The following is a 23,198-nucleotide window of genomic DNA, read 5'->3' on the forward strand; positions in this document are numbered from 1 at the left end:
AATACTGTGTAATATTAGGTAGGAAATGTAGGAAAACCAACAATTACTAAAATGCAATTTCATAATTTAATGTTGTGTAACAGTAGGTGCATCATATAAAACAAACCTAACAATTACTGATGTGAAAACTGACAACTCAGTATTTAAGTGAGTCACATAGAACAAACATAACAATTAATAAAATGAAAAGTTTACAACCCATCCAGTATTGTGTAAGAGTAGATGGGTTGTAAAGAACAAACCTAATAATTAATAAAATGAAAAGTTTACAACCCATCCAGTATTGTGTAAGAGTAGGTGGGTTGTGTAGAACAAACCTAACAATTAATAAATTGAAAGTTTACAACCCATCCAGTATTGTGTAAGAATAGGTATGTTGTGTAGAACAAACCTAACAATTAATAAATTGAAAGTTTACAACCCATCCAGTATTGTGTAAGAGTAGGTGTGTTGTGTAGAACAAACCTAACAATTAATAAATTGAAAGTTTACAACCCATCCAGCATTGTGTAAGAGTAGGTGGGTTGTGTAGAACAAATCTAACAATTAATAAATTGAAAGTTTACAACCCATCCACTATTGTGTAAGAGTAGGTGGGTTGTGTAGAACAAACCTAACAATTAATAAATTGAAAGTTTACAACCCATCCACTATTGTGTAAGAATAGGTGGGTTGTGTAGAACAAACCTAACAATTAATAAATTGAAAGTTTACAACCCAACCACTATTGTGTAAGAGTAGGTGGGTTGTGTAGAACAAACCTAACAATTAATAAATTGAAAGTTTACAACCCATCCAGTATTGTGTAAGAGTAGGTAGGTTGTGTAGAACAAACCTAATAATTATTAAACAGATGTTCTAGAATATGGGAATGAACCAGATCATAAATCAACTGTATTGACCAAACTTTCAATAAACATCTGGAATAAACTAGAAAGTAAACATGTTTAGTTAAACAGAAATATTTGGAGGGTTACACAAATATTTCTTAGATCATGACAAACTAAAGATCCACCCTTAGTCTAAAGCAGAAACTCTTTCCTTTAATGGAACTTACCAAGTTGAAGCTGCCCCTACAACACCAGCTTCCAAGACCAAGCTTGTCTCACTTTATTTAAAAGTTAACAAATAAAGGATTAAAACTGTTTGTTTTACATTTTAATCTTGTTTTCAAAACTTAGAACAAAATATTCATTCTCCAAGTCTTCACACTTGTTTATTTACCTATTTCTGCCAAGAAACAGTTTTCCAATAGACTTAGCTCAAAATCAGATATATACTAATGATGCATCTTATTTACCACTATATGGTTCATTGAAAATAAATGAACAAAAAAAACCATTGAAAAAGAAAACCAATTATGGTTTGATCACCCTTAAGGTAAACCTTTTCAGAACCAAATAACTGAACAAATATATTCAAAGAGAGTAACTCTTGTCACTGAAACCAAACACCAAGAGGGTATTTCATACCTTATATATTTACTGCATTTGTTGAGAAAAAGTGTGTATAAAACAAGTCTTTGGTTAGCTTACTGAATTTTATATTAAAAACCTGGTCTCAATAACTAAAAGAAGGTTATGATAATAGATTATTCAAAAACTTATCAAATTATAATATACCATACTTTTCTTTTAGCCATATGACATACTTTTTGACCTGGCTTCTAACTAATATGATATTAAAGGCCACTGTAGCAAAAGAAAACTTGAGAAAATAACATCATATAAAAACAGCAGCTATGTCAGAGATTATTTTCTTTAAAAGCAAGTGATTCTTATTGTTTAATTTTCAACTAAGTTTACACACTTTTACAGGATAATGTATAAAACACATTAATAATATCTTATTTAATTATTAAACTAAGGTTGTCAAACACAGTTTACATATAACCTTATCAAGTCAATTCTTCTAATGAAACTGCTGGTGTAAATTCTTTCAATAACCAAACCTCTTCCTTCTTATTGTTTTGGATAATAAACACTCCTTGTTCTGTCATACATCAGAAATAAGCTCAGCCACAGTCAAGATGTCACAGGAATGACATTATAATTCTTCTTGAGAACAAATGTTACTGTTATAACATTTAAAAGGTTCTAAAGTACAAAACAGATGCACTGGGATATCCATATTTTACTGTACATACCTGATATTCTCTATGTCCAGACAGATATTCCTGTAAGTTCTTCAGATACGATAAGACTGTATCAACCAGATATGTATACTGGTCATTAAGGGAATCAAGTTCTTGGCTGACAATATCAGCACCAGGAAGAACTTTAGTTTTCTTGTTTGCAGTGTTTTCCAGAAAGGGAAATATCTCCACCAATTTTTCTCTGTAATGTCTGATGCATATGTCGTACATCTACATAAATAAAAAAAATACCAAATTCTGACAATGTCTACCTACCAACCTTTTGACACTTGCCAGAGGAAGCCACAAGCAGGGCAGAGGAGGGACGAACAGATGGAGAGGAAGGCACTTTCCATTTCCTTCTTGATCACACAGCAACACTGGGTGAAGCTATAACAAAGGTTCTACCACAGATACTATTCTAAAATAGCATGTAGGACGAAGCAGATATTTTCCAAAGAGTCATTTTTCCACCGCACAAGCAAGCAACTGTAAAGGTGTGACATGCTGAACAGTAACCAACACAAATTCACAAACACAATAAAGGACGTAGAAACACAAAGGTCACCTAGTTCATAATAAAGACAGACACCAAATACAGATAAAGACAATATACTAACATAGTTAATAGGGACTATCAGGTACAATAGAACATAAAATACATGCAAGCTAGCAGAAACATCAGACACTAAAACACAAAACTTAAAGTTTATATGGTAAACAGACAATTAACACACTATATGAAAACATACAGAGTATATGAAGGCAATAGAAGCCTAGGAACATTACTTAAAACATACAAAACAAATATAATACATATAAAGATAGCAGAAATCTAACAGCCCACATACAGATCAACTGCAATGTATATACTAAGTAGAAATCTAACAGCCCACATACAGATCAACTACAATGTATATACTAAGTAGAAATCTAACAGCCCACATACAGATCAACTACAATGTATATACTAAGTAATAATATATATAAAGATAGTAGAAATCTAACAGCCCACATACAGATCAACTACAATGTATATACTAAGTAGAAATCTAACAGCCCACATACAGATCAACTACAATGTATATACTAAGTAGAGAACTACATACAGATTTCCTAGACAACAGAAAACACAAATCAGCTAGTGGAGGATCAACAGCCAAAAACGAAAGAGCACAGAAAGCACCTGAAGTTGTTTAAACAATAAATCACAACAGACAAATAAAACATACAAAGTACATAGCATTGCTAAAACTATACATCTCAAGAGATAGACAGACAAATAAAATGTACAAAGTATTATAAGAAACACAAGAGACAAACAGAAAATTGAAAAAACATCATATTGGTAAAACTAAACTTTCACAATAAACAAACAAGCAAAACACACCAAGTCAGAAGAGGACTGAGGATATATTACTAACAAATGTACAGAGGATAAACATGCACAGTACACATAGAAAGAGGAAACACACACACAACATAATGCTAGCATTCATGGTTAAAAACTAGCTGCAAAAAGGACAAACAAGTAACATAGATAACATACTCACCTATGGAGTAAAACACCTTGTACAGACACAGAGAAACATGCAGCAGTGAAACTTGCTGGCAAGAAACTGGAGGTTGTGGACAAAGCTGGGATAAAGCTTTGGCAAAATAACCATATCAAAAGTTCCAGGAGTAAGCAAATATGTTCAAAATCATTACTGTTATGCCATTTTTTTATTAAATGTCAAATCACGTCACTGTGTAAATATCGACATAGATTTTGTTTCGTTTCACTGTGTAATTTTACAAGTCATATTTTGGAATTCTTTTCTTATTCTGCAAAGAAGACAAATTTCATTATATTTTGTGATTCAGAGATGCTTCTGTCTGTTTATAAGTGGTTATGTTAGATATCTACTCTACTGAAAGTCACTGCTACAGAGACAGGTTAATTGCCTGTAGCAAACTACATTATAACGATGGTTGGTTACTAGGCAACTACAACAGCTTGTTACACAAGAAATAACCAAGTCCATACCTTCGCTTCTCTAATGTATTTTCCACCTAGGGTATTGGCATTTTCAATTTCAGGTTTCCTCTGAGCTAAAGCATTATACAGATCCTGTAAAATGAAAATGTTCCCATTAGTTTTAGCAGTCCTGGCTCCAGCAGTTCTTAACTTGGATAGGGAGGTTATTAATCATGTAATGGGTCCAAGTTTAAAATCAATTACCCTTACATTAATTAATGGCATTAGCTTGAAGTATGAGCCTGCGACGTCAACATCTCAGAAGCAGACCTAGACACACAAACATCCCATTAGCACTGACAGTGCACTGATTCATCAACAAGCAATCAAAAAATCAACAGAATATTTGGATTACTGAGATATCAACTAAATGAAAAACTTTAATGATAAAACACATTCCAGTCATAACCGTATCCTTAATACCAATTAAACAAATATTCCATCCACTGCTGTACTGGTTATATAACAAAACTTTCCAGCTGTGGTACATGTTTATCTGGATATTAATCTGTAGTTGTATTGGTACATTTTATAACCAGTAGGTTCTGATAACCACAAAATTTTAACTATGAACTTTAACCCATTGTTATTATTAATACCATTCTTAAATGCACTGAAAACTTTTCTCACCAGGGAAGGTTGAATTTTGACTTCTGCCTGCTTGGGTGATGTATATTTAACTGATTTCAGATTATTGACCTTTTGGGTCATCTCTTCAATCCATGGTTGTTCTTCCTTTTGGATTTTCTTCTTGTAGGTTTTTAACATTGATGCTGCATTTTCACAACTCTTTAATCTAAAAAATTGTCATAAGATACAATAAGTTTTCAGTAGCAAAGTTCTGGAATTAAATTTTATATTAAAATATCATCACTTAAGTGTTATTTGATAACACCACCTTATAACACTGAAAACCTATCAGTATCAGATATAACGTACTGGTAACACGTGAACTTATAAAAACTTACAACTTCGTTACCAAACACATTTAAATATTTCATCACTAAACCATAAAATTTACATCAAGTCTAATAGAGTTCAGTATATTTCTTGATATACAAATATTGACTGTTAATAACTAAACTGTGTCTAACTTTGTAGTAGTTGTTGTTGTTTGGCATTTGATGGTGAAAAGCAACTAGGCTATCTGCGCCAAACAACCAGTAACAAAATAAAATAACAGTAAATGTATTATAAAGTGTGAAGGAAAATTAAGTTAAAACAGGTGGACAGACTTAACATCATCAATGACACTGTCTAGCATTAGGAGTAAACCTATGGTAAAAACATATCTTAAAATGGTGCCATAATTCACTGTCGTAACGACAGCACGAGAGTAAAATGTGAACTATTACGACTTGAGTATCCAACAGACCACACATTGGTGTATCAGTCCAAGATAAAAGAAAACACTGAATTAAAAAACTGTGATTGATTTCTAGCCTAGTTAGGACAACCTCCTACTTCTTATCCTTACAGAAATAAGGCAGCCAAAATCAAATACAAGGTTGTATCCAGAAAAGGATGTTATCACATTGTTCTCTCCAAGTTAACTGCCAACTGGTATGGAAATGGGCCTTGAATAAAGGGCTTCAGTCCATGTATGGAATAGACATGACAGTAATAGCACCAGAGAAGACAGACTTAGCTGCGGTGTCAGCAAGCTCATTCCTGTAAACACCAACATGGTCTGGTATCCAGAAAAACTGGGTAGAAGTAGATGATAAAGAGAAATAGGTCAGTCAGTTTTGAATATTGAGGAAAACAGGGTGAGAATTAGCGTCAAGCGATCCCAGGGCCAGTAGAGTTAAGCCAGTCAGTATAAATATTACAGTTCATGTACTGCATAGCTTCTATATGATCCAGGGCAAGAGAAATGGCATATGATTTGGCAATGAATAGAGAAACTGTATAGGAGATCCTACATGTAACCCCTGAACCACAACAAACCATGGCAGGGTCACCTGATTTTGAACCATCCATTTAAGTTGGAATGAAAGGAAGGTTCAAAAGATGTCCAACAAATAGAATAGGATACTTCCAATTGAGGAGTGTCTTCCTTCTTCAAATGACTCAAAGAAATGTTACACTTGAGAATGGTAATAAGACATGGTGGAATGAGCTAACCTGTGAAGATGGCAAATTCATCCAAGGATAAACCCAATTAAGCCAATTGCACCTGGATACAAAGGCCAAAAGAACCAATGGCAGACCTTCTATTCTCAAAAGGCATGGCCCACTAAAGAAGGAAAACACAACCCCAGGTCGGATGCTGTGGCAAAGATCAAAGTTTTGAAGCATACAGTAAAGACAGTTGCAAACAGCAGAGGTTCATAAGACTCACTGTACAAACTCTGGACTGGGAAAGTATGGAAAGCCCCCATGTAGTGCCAAAGCCTCACATGGTGAACAGGGTCCAGCATCATCAAGGCTCAGGTTCTGGAAGAGCAACAGGCAAGATGCCCATTGTCCAGTTTCTATGAAATGAGGACATGATAGATTGTTAGCATAGAGCATCAATTCACTTCCCAAAAGGTGGAAGAGAGGACATAGAGGATATTCAGTGCCCTTGTACACTTGATGCATAGCTGCTTGATGTGTGGAACGAAAGTCAGCTTACGGTCAAATACAAGCCCCAAGAAGTTTACTTTGGAGACCAAAGAAAGCACACTTCATTGAAATGGAGCTCAGGACCAGGATGAATCCTATGTTGGTGGCAAAAGTACATGCAGACAGATTTAGAGAAAGTAAAAGTAAAACTGTTTGCTGTCCACTTCAGTAAATGATTAAGGGCAGTCTGTAGCTGCTGCTCAGTAAACCTTATATTCAATAACTAATACGAGATGAGAAAGTCTTCAGCACAGAATCTGTTTGCAAATGTAAGAGGGAGTTGTCCAGTAATGGCATAAATCTATATAATGAAAAGTGTGGCACTCAAAACACAGCCCTGATGGACTCCAAGTTTCTGTGGGAAAGAATGGGAAAGTATCAAACCCACATAAATTTGGAGTTACCAGTATATTAAAAACTTTTTTTATAAAAATGGACAAATGGCCAAGCAACCCATTTGAGTGTAGATCTCGCACAATACCATACTTCCACTTAGTATCATAAGCTTTCTCAAGGTAAAGAAAAACGAAAACAAGATGTTGTCACTTGAAAAAGGCTTCCTCAATTGGCATTTTAAGTGAATTTAGGTGGCCCAAGGTGGAAAGCTGTCGATAAAACCCACACTAGGTGGGCAAAAGGAAGTTGTTTGATTTGGGGTACCAAACAAGATGAGCATTGACCATCCTCTCTAAGATCTTACAGAGATTGCTCGTCAAACCAACTGGATGGTAGTTTGAAGGAAACTTGGGATTCTTCCTGGGTTTGGAAAGAGGGAGGACAATAGATCAGCACCAAGCATCAGGAAAAGCATTCTCCTGCCAAATACAATTAAAAATAACCAGAAGAGTAGCAAGAGAGACAGAAGAGAGATGGTGCAGCATCTCACAGTGAACATCATTAGGTCAGATGATGTACTGCCAGACCAATGAAGAGCAGGCTTGAGCTCCACCAGTGCAAAGTGATAATTATAGTCATAGAAACAATCAGCCTGAAAGAAAAGAGGCAACTGTTCTGCATGAGTCTTTATGACTAAGAAGGAGGGGGATGAAACAGAGGTGCTAGATGCACTACAAAAGCTTTCACTGAGAGCGTCAGCAATAATTTGGGCATTAGTATCTTCCTGGCCATCAGACAGCAAGAAATATATTGCACAGTGACCTTCAGAATCTTGTCCCATATGATTTTGGATCTGGGGGTAGAAGAGATGCTAGATGTGTACTTAATCCAAGATTTCTTCTGGCTATGAAGTCTGACCTGTGCATGGGCTTGCTGAAAAGCAATGCAGTTTAAAAGTATAGGATACCTACAAAAGGTATTCCAGGTCCCTTTTTGAGTCTTCTGTGCCATGTGGCAGACAGAATTCTACCACGGACGAAATACCATGGAAAAACATGATAAGATTTTCGGAGAAACAATTAGCACCTCCCTGGACAATACAATCAGCCACTGCTACAACACAATCATCTATTGATGGCTTACAGAATTATAGGATCAAGTTCCAAGTAGTGAAAGAGGGCCAGTTGGCCTGGTCCAGATCCCATTGAGGCATGTGGGTCAGGTGGCATTGATCATGACCAGCTTATCTTGAAATGTTAGAAAAATGATCACTGCCCATGGGTTACTGTCACCTCTCAAAGAAAAGTAAGAGAAAAGTGAAGGGCAGCAGGTAGAGATATCAATAGCAGTAAAAGACTGACTAAGTGCATGAAAATAAGTATAAGAACCAGTACTGAAGAGAGAAAGGTTGTGATTCAAGAGCATACACTCTACAGAATGACCCCTCCCATCAATATCAGCACCACCCAGGAGGGGATTATGTCCAAATCCCTCAGGATTAAAAAGGGACATGGTAAATGTTCAATGATGGCATCAAGGTAGAGAGAACAAACAGTGATGGTATGACCCAAGGAAACATGAATGGCTATGGCCTCCAAGGGTGTATTAAGTGGCAAAGACAGGGCAAGTACATACTGATCAACTAGCAGCACCACCCCTCCAAGCACTCATTCATCACACAACCTGTCGTTTTTGTATAAACAAAAGAGCAAAAAGGTGCTTGCATCAGCAGTTTTCAGAAATGTAATGGGAGGTACACAGGATGATAAGAATCAATCAAATCTTTAACGTATTGAATATTCAAATGAAAATCCTAACAGTTCCACTGTATCAAAGCGGTCATTTCTATTTATGTGGAGGAGAAAGGGGGTAGAGTCCTGTTTTTGACCATGTTTTGTTTTCTTTATTGGACAGAGGTCTATCAACTTCCTTGGATCCTGCCCTGGGTTAAGTAGACAGATCTCTGTCTGTGGACAAAGATTCCAGTGACTGAGAGCATGAACAAATAATCATTTTGCATTTCAGGGCTGGAGAAGAAGATGGGCCCAAGGAAACAAACTTATAGTGAAAGGAAGTGGACATGGGCAGCCACTGGAAGAAGCAGTAAGGACAGATATGGAAGTAGACAAAGAATCATCAACTCTTTTAACCATGGAGAGCAAAAGACTCTTAAGATGTTTTGTAAGTGACTCTGTCGGAGGCATAGAGAGATCTGTCTACACTTCCACTGTAGCAGTGGAATGGAGTGCACCAGCACATGTCTCAGACAGTGGAAGACAATAACTTCTGAGCCTCTGGGTAAGAGATACTATTCACAGTCTTCAAGCATTATAACTCTTCCTCCTCCACCATTTACAGCAAGAACTAGAGTAAGAAGAGTGTGAAACATTACAGTTAATACAGTAGTATATTCATGATGTGCTAAAAACATGTAGGTCCAAAAGTTCTTAATAAAACTGTAATAGAAACCCTCATAGCCTGAGTGCTTTTGAAAGGTTCATGCTTTGAATGCACTTGGGTTGTAAGGATTTCTATTTCAGTTAATACTGTTGTTCCAGTTCACACTCGTAGGTGTCATGATCTTTGCCACCACAACGAGCACATGTTAAAGAATCACAACATGATGTCTTTGAGTGATCAAACAGCTGACACTGAAAACATCTGAGAGGATTGGAAATGTATAGCCATACCTGACAATTCAGATAACCTGCCTTAACTTTTTCAGGAATACAAGGTGATGCAAATATCAAAATAAGAACATTAGGAAACTTCATAATTCCATCTTTGCAAGTGGAGATTCAGCACACCACAGAAATGCCTTGGCAGGAAAAACCAGCAAGAATCTCTGACTTCAGAATGTTCTTTAATCCCCTCTCAACAATAACTCCTCTAGAGGAATTCAGTGTAGCATGGGGAGTAACCTTGCATTTCAAATTCAGAAGGAGCTTACTGTGCTGTGATATGGATGTTCCCATCAAATTGTCTCCAGAGCATAACTTTCTTACAGACTTAGAAGAACCAACAAGCTCCTCTAATCCTTTTTAAGTAAAAAAGGGAGACATCTGCCCCTAGGCAAAATGAGAAATATAGGTACAGAAATCGAGTGTGATGGTGACTGTTGAACAGTGTCATCCATTTAATAATAGTTTTTCTCAATTTTATTTTTTTTTTTCCTCATGAATGAGGGTATCCATAATAAAGTAAGAACATTTCAGTTCCCACTGCCCCCACCCACCACGGAGCCCTACAAGGAGTTGCACTGCAATGCAAAACAAGAACATTTCAGCAATGCCAGGATTACATAAGCACTATACACAAACACCAGTATCAGACACAATGTCCACAACACCTGTTGAAAATGTCTAATACTGGTACTTTTTGACCTTAGCCCAAGTGGACCAGCCGATAGACAGGGAGCCACCCCTCTAAAAAATTCAAGGCCAAAGTGGGGTGATAGGGTTGGACCCCTTAACCACAAGGATCCTATCCTCCCCTTCACATGTCACCATGCACAGCAAACACATGTGTGGATGTTCATATACCAGAGGAGGTAAACTGAAAGTACAGAACCTTTTCTGGGAGATCCTCTAACCATGTAAAGGAATCCACTTCAAGGTGTCTAACTTAACAGAGGTATACAATAAAATGTTTAATTTTACTTAGTAATTCACTGTATAAAGATAAAAAAATACCTTAAGTCTCATGTTTTAAAATTTTTATCATGTATTATTAAATGTATTTTTATTAAAACATCTGGGTTATTGAAAATTTACAAAAGAGTTTTTTATATATATAATATATACACAACATAGTCCACTACATTAAGGTGTAGCATATCAAGTATGAGGAGACAGGCTTTTATGTTTGAGATATAAATAACTGAAATTGCAGTATTAATCTTTGTTCCCCCACCCCTTTCACAACCTACCTATCCACCACCTGACTGCAAGCTCTCTCCCAACGTTTTGTTAACTTTCCAACATCATCTTCCATTTTCTTCACATCAGGATGTTTGATTTGTTTGGGACGACTCTGCTCTGTCGTACGTCGAACTTCTACTACATCGTGATTCAGCTGGTCAAGTACTGGTTGACCTCTCTTTACCTCCCCCTGTAAGTCCTAAGTATTAACAAAATCAGAACAATAACAGTTAGGCCAGATTCAACCAGTATTCATTTTCCTACATTGTACAACAATGGTGAACCCACAGTAAAATACATCTGCTATTTAAAACTAAAGTAAGTCCTTCCAAGTCAAAAACTGAACACCTTTGGTTCCTGTTGTAAGCCCTCAGTTCATATAAAGAAACAGTAAGTTACAGATAAGTTTTGATCACAATTTCTTTTGTTTAATTTATACAAAACCATGAGTAATGCCACATCCAATGACTTTAAAGTTTTGAGCTATGACATGCTGTTAGTATGTGACATTAAGTATTTTAGTAACTGTTAGGGTTTTAAAGCTGAACTCATAGTCGTTGAAAGTTTTTATTCTAACTTACTTCCAGATGGTTGTGAATTCTCTGAAGTGCCTCCTCATCAGATGGCATGCTGTCATAATCTGCCAGCTGTAATTCTAACTGATTGACAACATGATTTGTTTCATCTATTTCATTAAGAGCAATCTCTACAGCTTTAAGCCTAAAAAAAAAATTTAAAAAGGAGGTTCAACTTATCTTACATTTAATATGACAAATGAAACTCTAAATAATCCATTCCTAAACAACACAAGAATTATAATATAGCAAGAGCAGCTGCCTAGTACATTTTACAGCACAGAACTATCACCTAAATCTAGTATATAACAATACATCTGTGTTTTGCCTACCATAGATATCAAAACCCAGTTTCTTGTGGTGTGAGTCTGCAGACATACTGCTGTGCCACTAGGGGGCAACTTGTCACAAGATATTAGGAGCAGACTTATCTTTTTAACACTATATTCTTTGTTCAGCCCTTTATAGTTTTTAAAAAACTGAAAGTACATAATAGTATTTCAAGCACAATATGTTTTTTATTTATATTTCCAATGGCTCAGTTCATTCATTGCAAACTCATCAGACCAGAAGTAGTTGGAACACTATTTATATAAGCCACTGTTTATGAAAATAAAATTTGCTGACCTAGAACTAATGTCTTGTAACAAGAACAATTAATTATAATGAAACTTCAACACCTTAAACAAAGTGTTTATGCCATAACTGACAATCTAAACCATAACAAACACCATCCTTCTCCAACAAACAAAACTACAATCTAAAAGTTATCTTGTAAAGTGTTCAGTAAATAACTACAACGATGAACTGAAATTAACCAAAAAGAACACTTTTATAAACTTATATAAAGAAAATAGCAGTGAAGCACACCAGAGCTACTTTGTAGAACATATGGTTAAAACAGGAAATCTGGAAAACTTACAGTAAAGTACATGAATGATGGAATTTACCTTTAAATAACTGTAACAATATTGGAGTGTTTACAGTAAAATACAGGAATGATGGAATTTATCTTTAAATAACTGTAACAATACTGGAGTGTTTACAGTAAAATACAGGAATGATGGAATTTATCTTTAAATAACTGTAACAATTCTAGAGTGTTTACAGTACAATACATGAATGATGGAATTTATCTTTATGTAATTTTAATATTGTTATGTGAATTTAAAGTCCAAAAGCCCAAGGAATTTACCTTTCACTATAGAAGTTTGATATTGACCAGATTCTGTCCCACGTTTCTACAATATTATCAAGACGAGGCTGCATGCCGGGCGTTTTCTTGGAGATAGACGAGTATAGTTCTTTAATTTCTGCAACCTGAGGCTCCAGGGTAATCAAATCGGACTCAAATTCCTATTAAAACATAATATTAAAAATTACAAATATATACAGTCAGGTTGGGGCTAGTAAGCCACAGATACCACAGACAATTCATTATAGTGTATAACATTACTGGAAAAATAAGAAATTCTTACTTATTATTGACAGTAACCATCACAGATAACGGAATCATGATAAGGAACATCTCCAGATGTTAGTGGTAATCAGAACTGTAGATAACAGTATCATGATAAGGAATATCTTCAGATGTTAGTGGTAATCAGAACTGTAGATAACGATATCATGATAAGGAACATCTTCAGATGTTAGTGGTAATCAGAACTGTAGATAATGGTATCATGATAAGGAACATCTCCAGATGTTAGTGGTAATCAGTACTGTAGATAACGGTATCATGATAAGGAACATTTTCAGATGTTAGTGGTAATCAGTACTGTAGATAACGGTATCATGATAAGGAACATCTCCAGATGTTAGTGGTAATCAGTACTGTAGATAATGGTATCATGATAAGGAACATCTCCAGATGTTAGTGGTAATCAGTACTGTAGATAACGGTATCATGATAAGGAACATCTTCAGATGTTAGTGGTAATCAGAACTGTAGATAACGGTATCATGATAAGGAACATCTTCAGATGTTAGTGGTAATCAGAACTGTAGATAACGGTATCATGATAAGGAACATCTCCAGATGTTAGTGGTAATCAGAACTGTAGATAACGGTATCATGATAAGGAACATCTCCAGATGTTAGCGGTAATCAGAACTGTAAATAACGGTATCATGATAAGGAACATCTTCAGATGTTAGTGGTAATCAGAACTGTAGATAACGGTATCATAATAAGGAACATCTTTAGATGTTAGTGGTAATCAGTACTGCAGATAACAGTATCATGATAAGGAACACCTTTAGATGTCAGTGGTAATCATTAGTAAAGATAACACTACTGTGGTAATGAACATCTTCAGATTTGGTGTTAAGCAGTACTTTAAAACTGCTGTTAAAGTTCTTGTCCTCTGTGAACTGCCTTTTTTAAACATTAATTAGAATTCTTTTCATTTAAAATATAGCGTTACTAATGTTTCTGTCAATCACATACCAAAATTGTTTGAACCAAGTTGTTAAACATGAAGTGAGTACCCAATAATGCTGGTAGTACCTCACTGTCACTGAGAGGAGAAAATGTTTCAACCGAAGCTTTTATAATTATTTGTCACTCTGTAAGCTTGCACCATGTTCCATCTACTCCGAAACAATGACTGCTAAACCTGTTTTTACAATGAATGCCATAGCTAAAGTTTAAATTCTTAAAAGACAAAGTGTTAAACTCAAGAGAGTAAATCTCCTTGTAGGAAATTATTGAAGTCATTTTAAGGTAGTATAGAGAGCAGCTTCTGATTTTACTTTTCAGTTATTAGAATTGAGTTGTTATAAAATACACTTCTGTTTTCAAAGACTCATCATTCTAAGGATAAATTTTATTACACATATACATTTGATGAAAAAAAAAAGATACAATTTAAAATATTTCAGGCTATGTTTGGCAGCAGCCTTGGTGGTAATTATGGCCCTGACAGTCACAAAATATACAATATTTCTAACCTTATGTTGGAAAACAAGGGTTTCTAGTGATTCCAAGTCTCTCGGAAGAGATTCCTGCACTCGACCCTTCAAGATCTTATCTTTTTCATTGAGATCATTTTGAAGAGAGGCTGACAGATCATTAAATTTACGGCTTGATGACTTATCAGCTAAAACAAAAAAAAACATTTTTAGTACAAGAATAATAATGCAGCTGTGAAAAGAGCTGAAATACAGAAAAACAAGAATGAAAAGTTAACTATCTTCCAAAAACACTGTACTGAACACTTAAAAACACCTATATTAGCCCTATTACCACTGGTATCCTTTACTGTGCAAAACCCAAGTTTTAGTGTCTACATTCAAAATTTCATTAAACTACTTTTGGTTATGTTCTGCCAATTGGTATAGCATAATATATTATCTAATAATCCATATTTTAATAATATACAAGTTTTAAGTACTTAATTCTATTAGGCATTATTTTAAATAATCCTGAATTTCCCCTAGTCTAACAAATGTGACACAATTTCTCCAGGTATCTTCTCCATTTTATCCAACACCACTCCAAAGTGTATAAACTTCAATGAAAAATTAATCATTATAAAATCATTATTGTTTAGACAAACCACTATTTTTAAAGCCTTCAATTTTGTATGGTTACAGTGTTGTCAAATAGAAAATCACACCCCTACTGCCACACCCACCTGCCACATTTCCTCGTCCAGGATTTGTCAATTGTTCTTTCTTACATTTCATTAAATATTACAAGAGATGCCAATCATTACGACTTGAACGTAATCATTACAATTTTGGTGTATACATTACGACTATACGCTCATACAGACAAATATTACGACTTGTTGCAACTCCATAATTATTATATATTATATAGGCCTATACAATAAAGTGATAAATTGTTCCCCCCAAGGCTTGAAAGGGGTGAAAAGAAAATTTCTAGTGAGATACAAATAAATTTTGATAATAAATAAAAGACATAGTCCAAGTGGCTACTTGCGATAATCATGTTTGTGCTTGAAATAATAAAAAAATATTTGTATCTCCGACGTCTACCAATAGTTTGAGTCCGGTGCTTCTCCATACTGGGTACGAGGGGGAATCCGTAGTTACGTAATCAGTGCTTGTCAGCCAATCAGCGCTCGCGTAGATGGGTATTTCTCGTTTTCTAAGTGGCATAGAAACACCAATGCGATCGTTCACAAGATGGAAAAAAAAAGAGGCCTCGTTCACCAGATCGTCTTGTTTCTGGCAAATCTAAAAGAACTCAAACTGTGAAAGGGCTCTGTCTACAATCATTCGCTCAGTCATTTGAAATAGTTGGCATCTCTGTATTACCTATATTCAATATAGAGCCAAATGATCAGAAAGATAACAAACTTGGGATTGATGAGCTTGTAGCAGCTTCATGTCACATACTTAGAAAGCCTTCAACAATAGACAGCAAGAAAAAAAGAAGACAAGTAAGTATTTTATTTCCTGTTTTTCATGTTTATTCTTTAGTTATTGTTATAAAAGTAAATAAAATGTAAAAGTAGGAATTTGTTTAGATTTGATTAGGTAAAATAAGTAATAATAATATAACAAAATAATAATATAATAAATATAATAATAATATAACAGGCATGCATGCAAGCAGCTCAGAGCAGATCGTTGGTAGTGTAATTAAAAATGTATTGTGAGCTGCACATTCTGCAAGTGACTTACAGTCATAATGGCACAAATAGTAGTTCAGTTGGCAGTCAAAGGGTACAACAAAATTTAATTACAGACTTATCTTATTATGAGTTGAAAACTACTTAGGAAAAAAAAATATAATTTCACAATGCATTTTAAGTAATTCTAGATATTGTAAGGGAAGGAAGGAGTAGGGTGTCAGTCAATTTTACCATCATTGTATAGAGTTAGGGTTAAGAAAGTAAGAGATAAAATATAAAGTTTTACTGAAAACTAACATTTGAAATGTATTTAGGAGGTTTTAAGGATTATTTAAAAGAAATTTGAAATATTTAAACTTAACGTGAAAATCACTTCACACACAGGCCTCTAAAAGAAACCTTCACATATTCACAGACAAATCTTTATTTTAGTTTATTAAAAACACTTCTCTGAAAAATACAATTATTTGTATATGAAAAACATAACATGTTTACTGAAAGACTGCCAACTTTCCTGAAGATATACAAACTATACTGAATGTTAACAAGTCTAGAAACACTATAAACGAGTAGAAGGAGTTAAAATAGTTGGTAAAACTGACCAAGATTGTGTTGAGATAACTAAGCACATAAACACACAGGTACATTAAACAACAAAACCTCTTACATTAAGCACATAAACACACAACTGCATTAAACACAAAACCTCTTTCAATAAGCACACAAACACACAGGTACATTAAAAATAAAGCCTCTTTCAATAAGCGCACAAACACACAGGTACATTAAACATAAAAACTACTCCTACGTTAAATAGATAAGAATGGAGGTGCACCAAATACAACAACTCTACAAAAAAGTTCAGCTGTAACTTTCTAGTTAAAAGCTTGATTTTAAAACAATTTTTAAAATACATTTAACTAATACCTTCAGTAAATACAACAATATTTAATCAATTAAATTACAACAAATAAGTTAAGCAATGTTACTGAAAGACATTAGTTTCCTTTGTAGCCACAAGTACACACAGACCCAAAGAAAGAATTATGTTCAGGAATTTATCTGATCAAATTGTGGTAGACCACTGGTTTCCTCAATGAAATGACTGCTCTAAAAAATCCTACAAATGAAAACACAAGATGCCTTTATATGTCTTATTTCATATCCCAATTTTCCCTGAAAGTAATTATTATAAAACTGTTTCTTTCTGAATATACAATAACCTTAAATCCTGTCATAATTCTTCATCATGTTCTTCCTTCCCACAAAAAATGAATTATTCTAAAATTATTTCTCAAAATACCTTCTTCTTCTTTTAACCTCCTGAGAAAATCCTCAAAGAGTTTGTTACAATATTTGATTTCTTCTTGAAGTCTCTTTAGGTCAGGGTCTTCAGGATCACCTTCATCAACTAACTTTTGGCCATCTTCATTCAAGGCTCTGAGGATAGAATCTCTTCGGGTGGGCTCCATGCTGCGAAACTAAAAGTACAGTTGAAGTTGTTAGAGAAAGAAGGATAAATGTGCCATACATCTTTACTAAACATAAATCTAGTTAAAGAATAATATGTCTGAAATAGTACTACTGCTACTACACATAATACAAACACTATAATTACTTGTACTGCTTATGTTATAATGCATTTAACAAAACCAAATATTACACTTTTTATTTTACCTCAAGTTACAAAGTATGACAATTTAAAATTACTTACTGTAGCAAAGTCCCAGGACTTAATGATTCTTATGGTGGCAAATACCATGTTCTGACGCAGCTTATGATGTTTCTTTGACCACAACTTGACAATCAAATCATATTTCTTCTTCAAACTTTGAAACAGAAATATTTTATAATTTAAATGTTACTCTTCCTGTCACCAATCTTCTACAAGTAATAATAACACTCTCAGTTATTCTAACACAGAAAACACTGCAACTGTCCTTAAAGTTTTCAAATAGGAAATCCTCTGTTCATACCATTCTACATGGTCACGAACCAAATAAATAGTTGATTGATTTAGTGTTTTATGTTACAAAGCAGCTTGGCTATCTGCACCAAACATCCAGTAGAAAGGTAAAAATAAATTAAATGTAGTAAAATACATAAAAAGGAAATGAAGGTAAAACAAAACAGCATTGAAAAATAGAAAAAGCATAAAACCAATGTTGGCACCTAGTCTACAATGTTAAGAGAGAAAGCAGAGTAAGAGAAGTTGTAAAGGACTCTCTCTAGAAAAATGGTAATGATCATAACCCATCAGGAAGACTAACAGGTAAGTACAAGAACCACCGTCAGTCACCTGAAGTTGGTCTTTCCAGTCCTGTTTCCGGGTTATGTGTCATTATGGCCAGTACCAAAAGTTAAAGTAAGAAAAGTGTTAAAAGACATGCAGCAAAACTGTAATAACAACTCGCCAGGACGACTAACGGGTAGTTCAAACAGATAGTTCAAACAGCAGCGTTAGTCACCTGAAGTTGGCTTTTCCAGTCCTGGTGTTGAGTTATTTAATTTTCCAATTTCAAATTGAACTAGAGAGATTGAGAATCTGAAAAGGGAACCACAATTAAAAAGGTGTAATGAATAAATATCAAACACTTAAGTGAGATTAAAAAGGTCAATGGCCCATAAAAAACTAAAAACTTTATCAAGGTGGACAGTGTCACCATCACCAATAACACTGTCTAATGTTACGAACAAACCTTGGGACAGAACATGTTTAAAATAGTGCCGTCGTTGAGAGTCATAACGATGGAAGGAAAGTAAAATGTAGCTTACAGTGATTTGAGTGTCACACATACTACACACTGGTGCATCAGTTCCAGATAAAATAAAATGATGAGTTAAAAAAGAGTGACCAATGCATAGTCTAGTTAGAACAACTTCCTCCTTCCAAACCCTACAGAAGCTAGACGGCCAAAGCCAAATATAGGGTTTTATTTGAAAAAGCTTGTTGACACGTTGCTCACTCCAAGTGAACTGCCAGCTGGCACAGAGCTGAGCTTTGAATACAGAACCATAGTCCATGTACAAAATAGGCACAGTGATGATAGTGCCAGAGCAGACAGATTTAGCTGCCATGTCTGCAAGCACATTCCCGCGAATACCAACGTGGCCTGGTATCCAGAAAAACTGGATAGAAGTAGATGTTAAAGAGAAATGGGCCAGTAGGTTTTAAACATCAGCAAGAACAGGGTGTGAGTCAATGTAAAGTGATTCCAAGGCCAGCAGAGAACTAAGCAAGTCAGTATAAATAGTGCAGTTTGAGTACTGCTTAGCTTCAATATAATCCAGGGCAAGAGATATGGTGTACATGTTAAGCAGTGAACACAGAAGCTGTAGAGGGGATTCTGCGAGCAACCACCAAACCACAACAAACCATGGCAAAGCCCACAGAATTACCTGATTTGGAATCATCTGTATAAATTGGAACAAAATGATTGTTCGAAAGATGTTCAGTAAATAAAAGACGGTACTTCCAATCAGGAGTATCTGCCTTTTTCAGATGACTTAAAAAAAGATCACATTTGTGGGCTATAATAAGCCATGGGGGGATGGGCTGACCAGTGGATTCTGCAATGTTATCCAAGGACAGACCCAATTCATCCAATTGCGCCTTGATGCGAAGGCCAAAAGGAGCAATGGCAGATCATCTATTTTGAAAAAGTATGGCTCACCGAGGAAGGAAAACACATCCCCAGGTAAGATGCTTTGGTAAGGAACAAAGTTTTGAAGAACATAGTAAAGAAGTTGCAAACGGCAAAGACGCAGAGAAGGTTCGTGAGATTATACGTATAAGCTAAGAACTGGGGAGGTGCAGAGAAGGTTCATGAGATTATACGTATAAGCTGTGAACTGGGGAGGTGCAGAGAAGGTTCATGAGATTATACATATAAGCTGTGAACTGGAGAGGTGCAGAGAAGGTTCATGAGATTATACGTATAAGCTGTGAACTGGGGAGGTGCAGAGAAGGTTCATGAGATTATCACGATAAGCTGTGAACTGGGGAGGTGCAGAGAAGGTTCATGAGATTATCACGTATAAGCTGTGAACTGGGGAGGTGCAGAGAAGGTTCATGAGATTATCACGATATAAGCTGTGAACTGGGGAGGTGCAGAGAAGGTTCATGAGATTATACGTATAAGCTGTGAACTGGGGAGGTGCAGAGAAGGTTCATGAGATTATACATATAAGCTGTGAACTGGGGAGGTGCAGAAAAGGTTCATGAGATTATACATATAAGCTGTGAACTGGGGAGGTGCAGAGAAGGTTCATGAGATTATACGTATAAGCTGTGAACTGGGGAGGTGCAGAGAAGGTTCATGAGATTATACATATAAGCTGTGAACTGGAGAGGTGCAGAGAAGGTTCATGAGATTATACGTGATAAGCTGTGAACTGGGAGGTGCAGAGAAGGTTCATGAGATTATCACATGATAAGCTGTGAACCGGGAGGTGCAGAGAAGGTTCATGAGATTATACGATAAGCCGTGAACTGGAGAGGTGCAGAGAAGGTTCATGAGATTATCATGATAAGCTGTGAACTGGAGAGGTGCAGAGAAGGTTCATGAGATTATACATTATAAGCTGTGAACTGGGGAGGTGCAGAGAAGGTTCATGAGATTATACACATATAAGCTGTGAACTGGAGAGGTGCAGAGAAGGTTCATGAGATTATAATTATAAGCTGTGAACTGGAGAGGCAGAGAAGGTTCATGAGATTATCACGATAAGCTGTGAACTGGAGAGGTGCAGAGAAGGTTCATGAGATCATACGTATAAGCTGTGAACTGAAGAGGTGCAGAGAAGGTTCATGAGATTATCACGATAAGCTGTGAACTGAAGAGGTGCAGAGAAGGTTCATGAGATTATACGTATAAGCTGTGAACTGGAGAGGTGCAGAGAAGGTTCATGAGATTATACGTATAAGCTGTGAACTGAAGAGGTGCAGAGAAGGTTCATGAGATTATACGTATAAGCTGTGAACTGAAGAGGTGCAGAGAAGGTTCATGAGATTATACGTATAAGCTGTGAACTGAAGAGGTGCAGAGAAGGTTCATGAGATTATACGTATAAGCTGTGAACTGAAGAGGTGCAGAGAAGGTTCATGAGATTATACGTATAAGCTGTGAACTGGAGAGGTGCGAAAAGCCCCAGTGCAGAGTTGAAGTCCTTGATCATGAATGGGATCCAGCATCTTTAAGACATAGGGTCTGGCAGAGCCATAGACCATTGATCCATAGTTGAGTTTTGAATGAATAGGAGCACAATATATCTTTAACATAGAACATCGATCTGCTCCCCAACTGGCGGTAGACAGAACACAGAGGATGTTCAGCGCTCTTGTGCATTTGACCCGTAGCTGCTTTAAGTGTGGTATAAAGGTCAGCTTACGGTCAAAGATAAGCCTCAAGAACTTGGTCTCAGGGACCACTGGCAGTGAAACTTCACCGATACAGAGTTCAGAATCAGGGTGAATACCCCGTTGGCGACAAAAGTGTATGCAAACGGTTTTAGAGAGAGAAAAATTAAAGCCATTTGCCGTAGTCCACTTCAGTACACGATTGAGGGCAGTTTGTAATTGCCGCTCAATATATCTCATGTTCAACGACTGACACGAGATGTGAAAGTCATCAACATAGAGCCCATTTGCAACAGTGAGAGGGAGTTGTTCAGTGATGGCAATTATTTTTATACTGAAAAGTGTGACACTCAAAACACAGCCCTGAAGGACCCCAAGTTCCTATACAAAAGAAAGGGAAAGTGTCAAACCCACACAAACTTGGAATCTCCTGTCCATTAAAAATTTTTTAATAAACATGGGTAAATGGCTATGTAACCCATATATATATGGAGGTCTCACAAAATCCCACACCTCCATGTTGTGTCATAAGCCTTCTCAATGTCAAGGAATACTGATACACGATGTTGGCGTTCGAGAAAGGCTTCTCTGATTGACATTTCAAGTCATATTGGGTGGTCCATGGTAGAGTGCTGTCATTGAAACCCACACTGGGTGGGCGAGAGAAGGTTGTTTGATTCGAGGAACCAAACAAGATGAGCATTAACCATCCTCCCAAAGGTCTTACAGAGACAGCTCGTCAAAGCAACTGAATGGTAGTTTGAAGGAATCTTGGGATCTTTCCCAGGTTTAGAGAAAGGTAAGATAATGGTGCCAGGCATCAGGAAAAACATTCTCCTGCCAGATCTAGTTAAAAACAATTAGAAGAATATTAAGAGGAGCAGGAGAGAAATAGCGCAGCATGTCATAGTGTACATCATCAAGTCCAACAGATGTACTGCCAGACCGATGAAGTGCCATTTTCAGTTCCACCAGTGTAAAGGGACAATTATAGTCAAAGAGAAAGTCAGTTCGAAAGGAAAGAGGTGAACGCTCTGCCCGAGTCTTGATGGCCAAGAAGGTGGAGGGACAAACAGAAGTGCTAGATACCCGGCAAAAGCTTTCACCTAGAGTATCGGCGATGCTCCGGACATCAGCTACCTCTTGGCCATCAGAGAGTAAGATGGAGAGGAGGACAGAATTGTAGTGCCCATTGACCTTTCAAATCCTGTCCCATATGACCTTGGAACTGGTGGTAGAAGATATGCTAGTTGGAAACTTAATCCAAGATTCCTTCTGGCTTTGACGTCTCACCCACCTAGCATGTGCACAGGCCCGTTGGAAAGCGATGCGGTTCGAAAGTGTGGGATATCTACAGAGTATCCCAGGCCCATTTATGAGCCTTCTGAGCCAAGTGGCAATCAGGATTCCACCATGGATGAGAGTATAGTGGAAAACGTGTTGAGGTTTAAGGAATACACTGAGCAGCTGCTTGTATAATACAGTAAGTTACCGTTGCCACACAGTCGTCTATTGATGGCTGACTGACAATGGCAGGACCAAGTTCTGCAAGAGCAGTGAAAGTGGACCAGTCTGCCTGATCCAGCTCCCACCAGGGAACGAGGGTAGGGTGGCATGGACCACGGCCAGTCTCTCTC

At 36.4% G+C, this 23,198-nt stretch overlaps 1 protein-coding gene across 1 annotated transcript in view; it reads right to left on the bottom strand.

Moving 5' to 3' along the window:
* The window catches only part of LOC143229955 (dystonin-like), a 209,110-nt gene that overhangs the window by 98,990 nt on the left and 86,922 nt on the right, over positions 1 to 23,198 (bottom strand). Inside the window, 9 exon segments of the mRNA XM_076462843.1 lie at positions 2,147 to 2,365; positions 4,164 to 4,247; positions 4,785 to 4,950; positions 11,029 to 11,219; positions 11,602 to 11,740; positions 12,791 to 12,951; positions 14,548 to 14,696; positions 17,506 to 17,683; positions 17,917 to 18,031. Coding sequence (XP_076318958.1) covers positions 2,147 to 2,365; positions 4,164 to 4,247; positions 4,785 to 4,950; positions 11,029 to 11,219; positions 11,602 to 11,740; positions 12,791 to 12,951; positions 14,548 to 14,696; positions 17,506 to 17,683; positions 17,917 to 18,031 — 1,402 coding nt within the window.

Source organism: Tachypleus tridentatus, chromosome 10 (assembly GCF_004210375.1).
Source record: "Tachypleus tridentatus isolate NWPU-2018 chromosome 10, ASM421037v1, whole genome shotgun sequence".
Classification (NCBI taxonomy): Eukaryota; Metazoa; Arthropoda; class Merostomata; order Xiphosura; family Limulidae; genus Tachypleus; species Tachypleus tridentatus.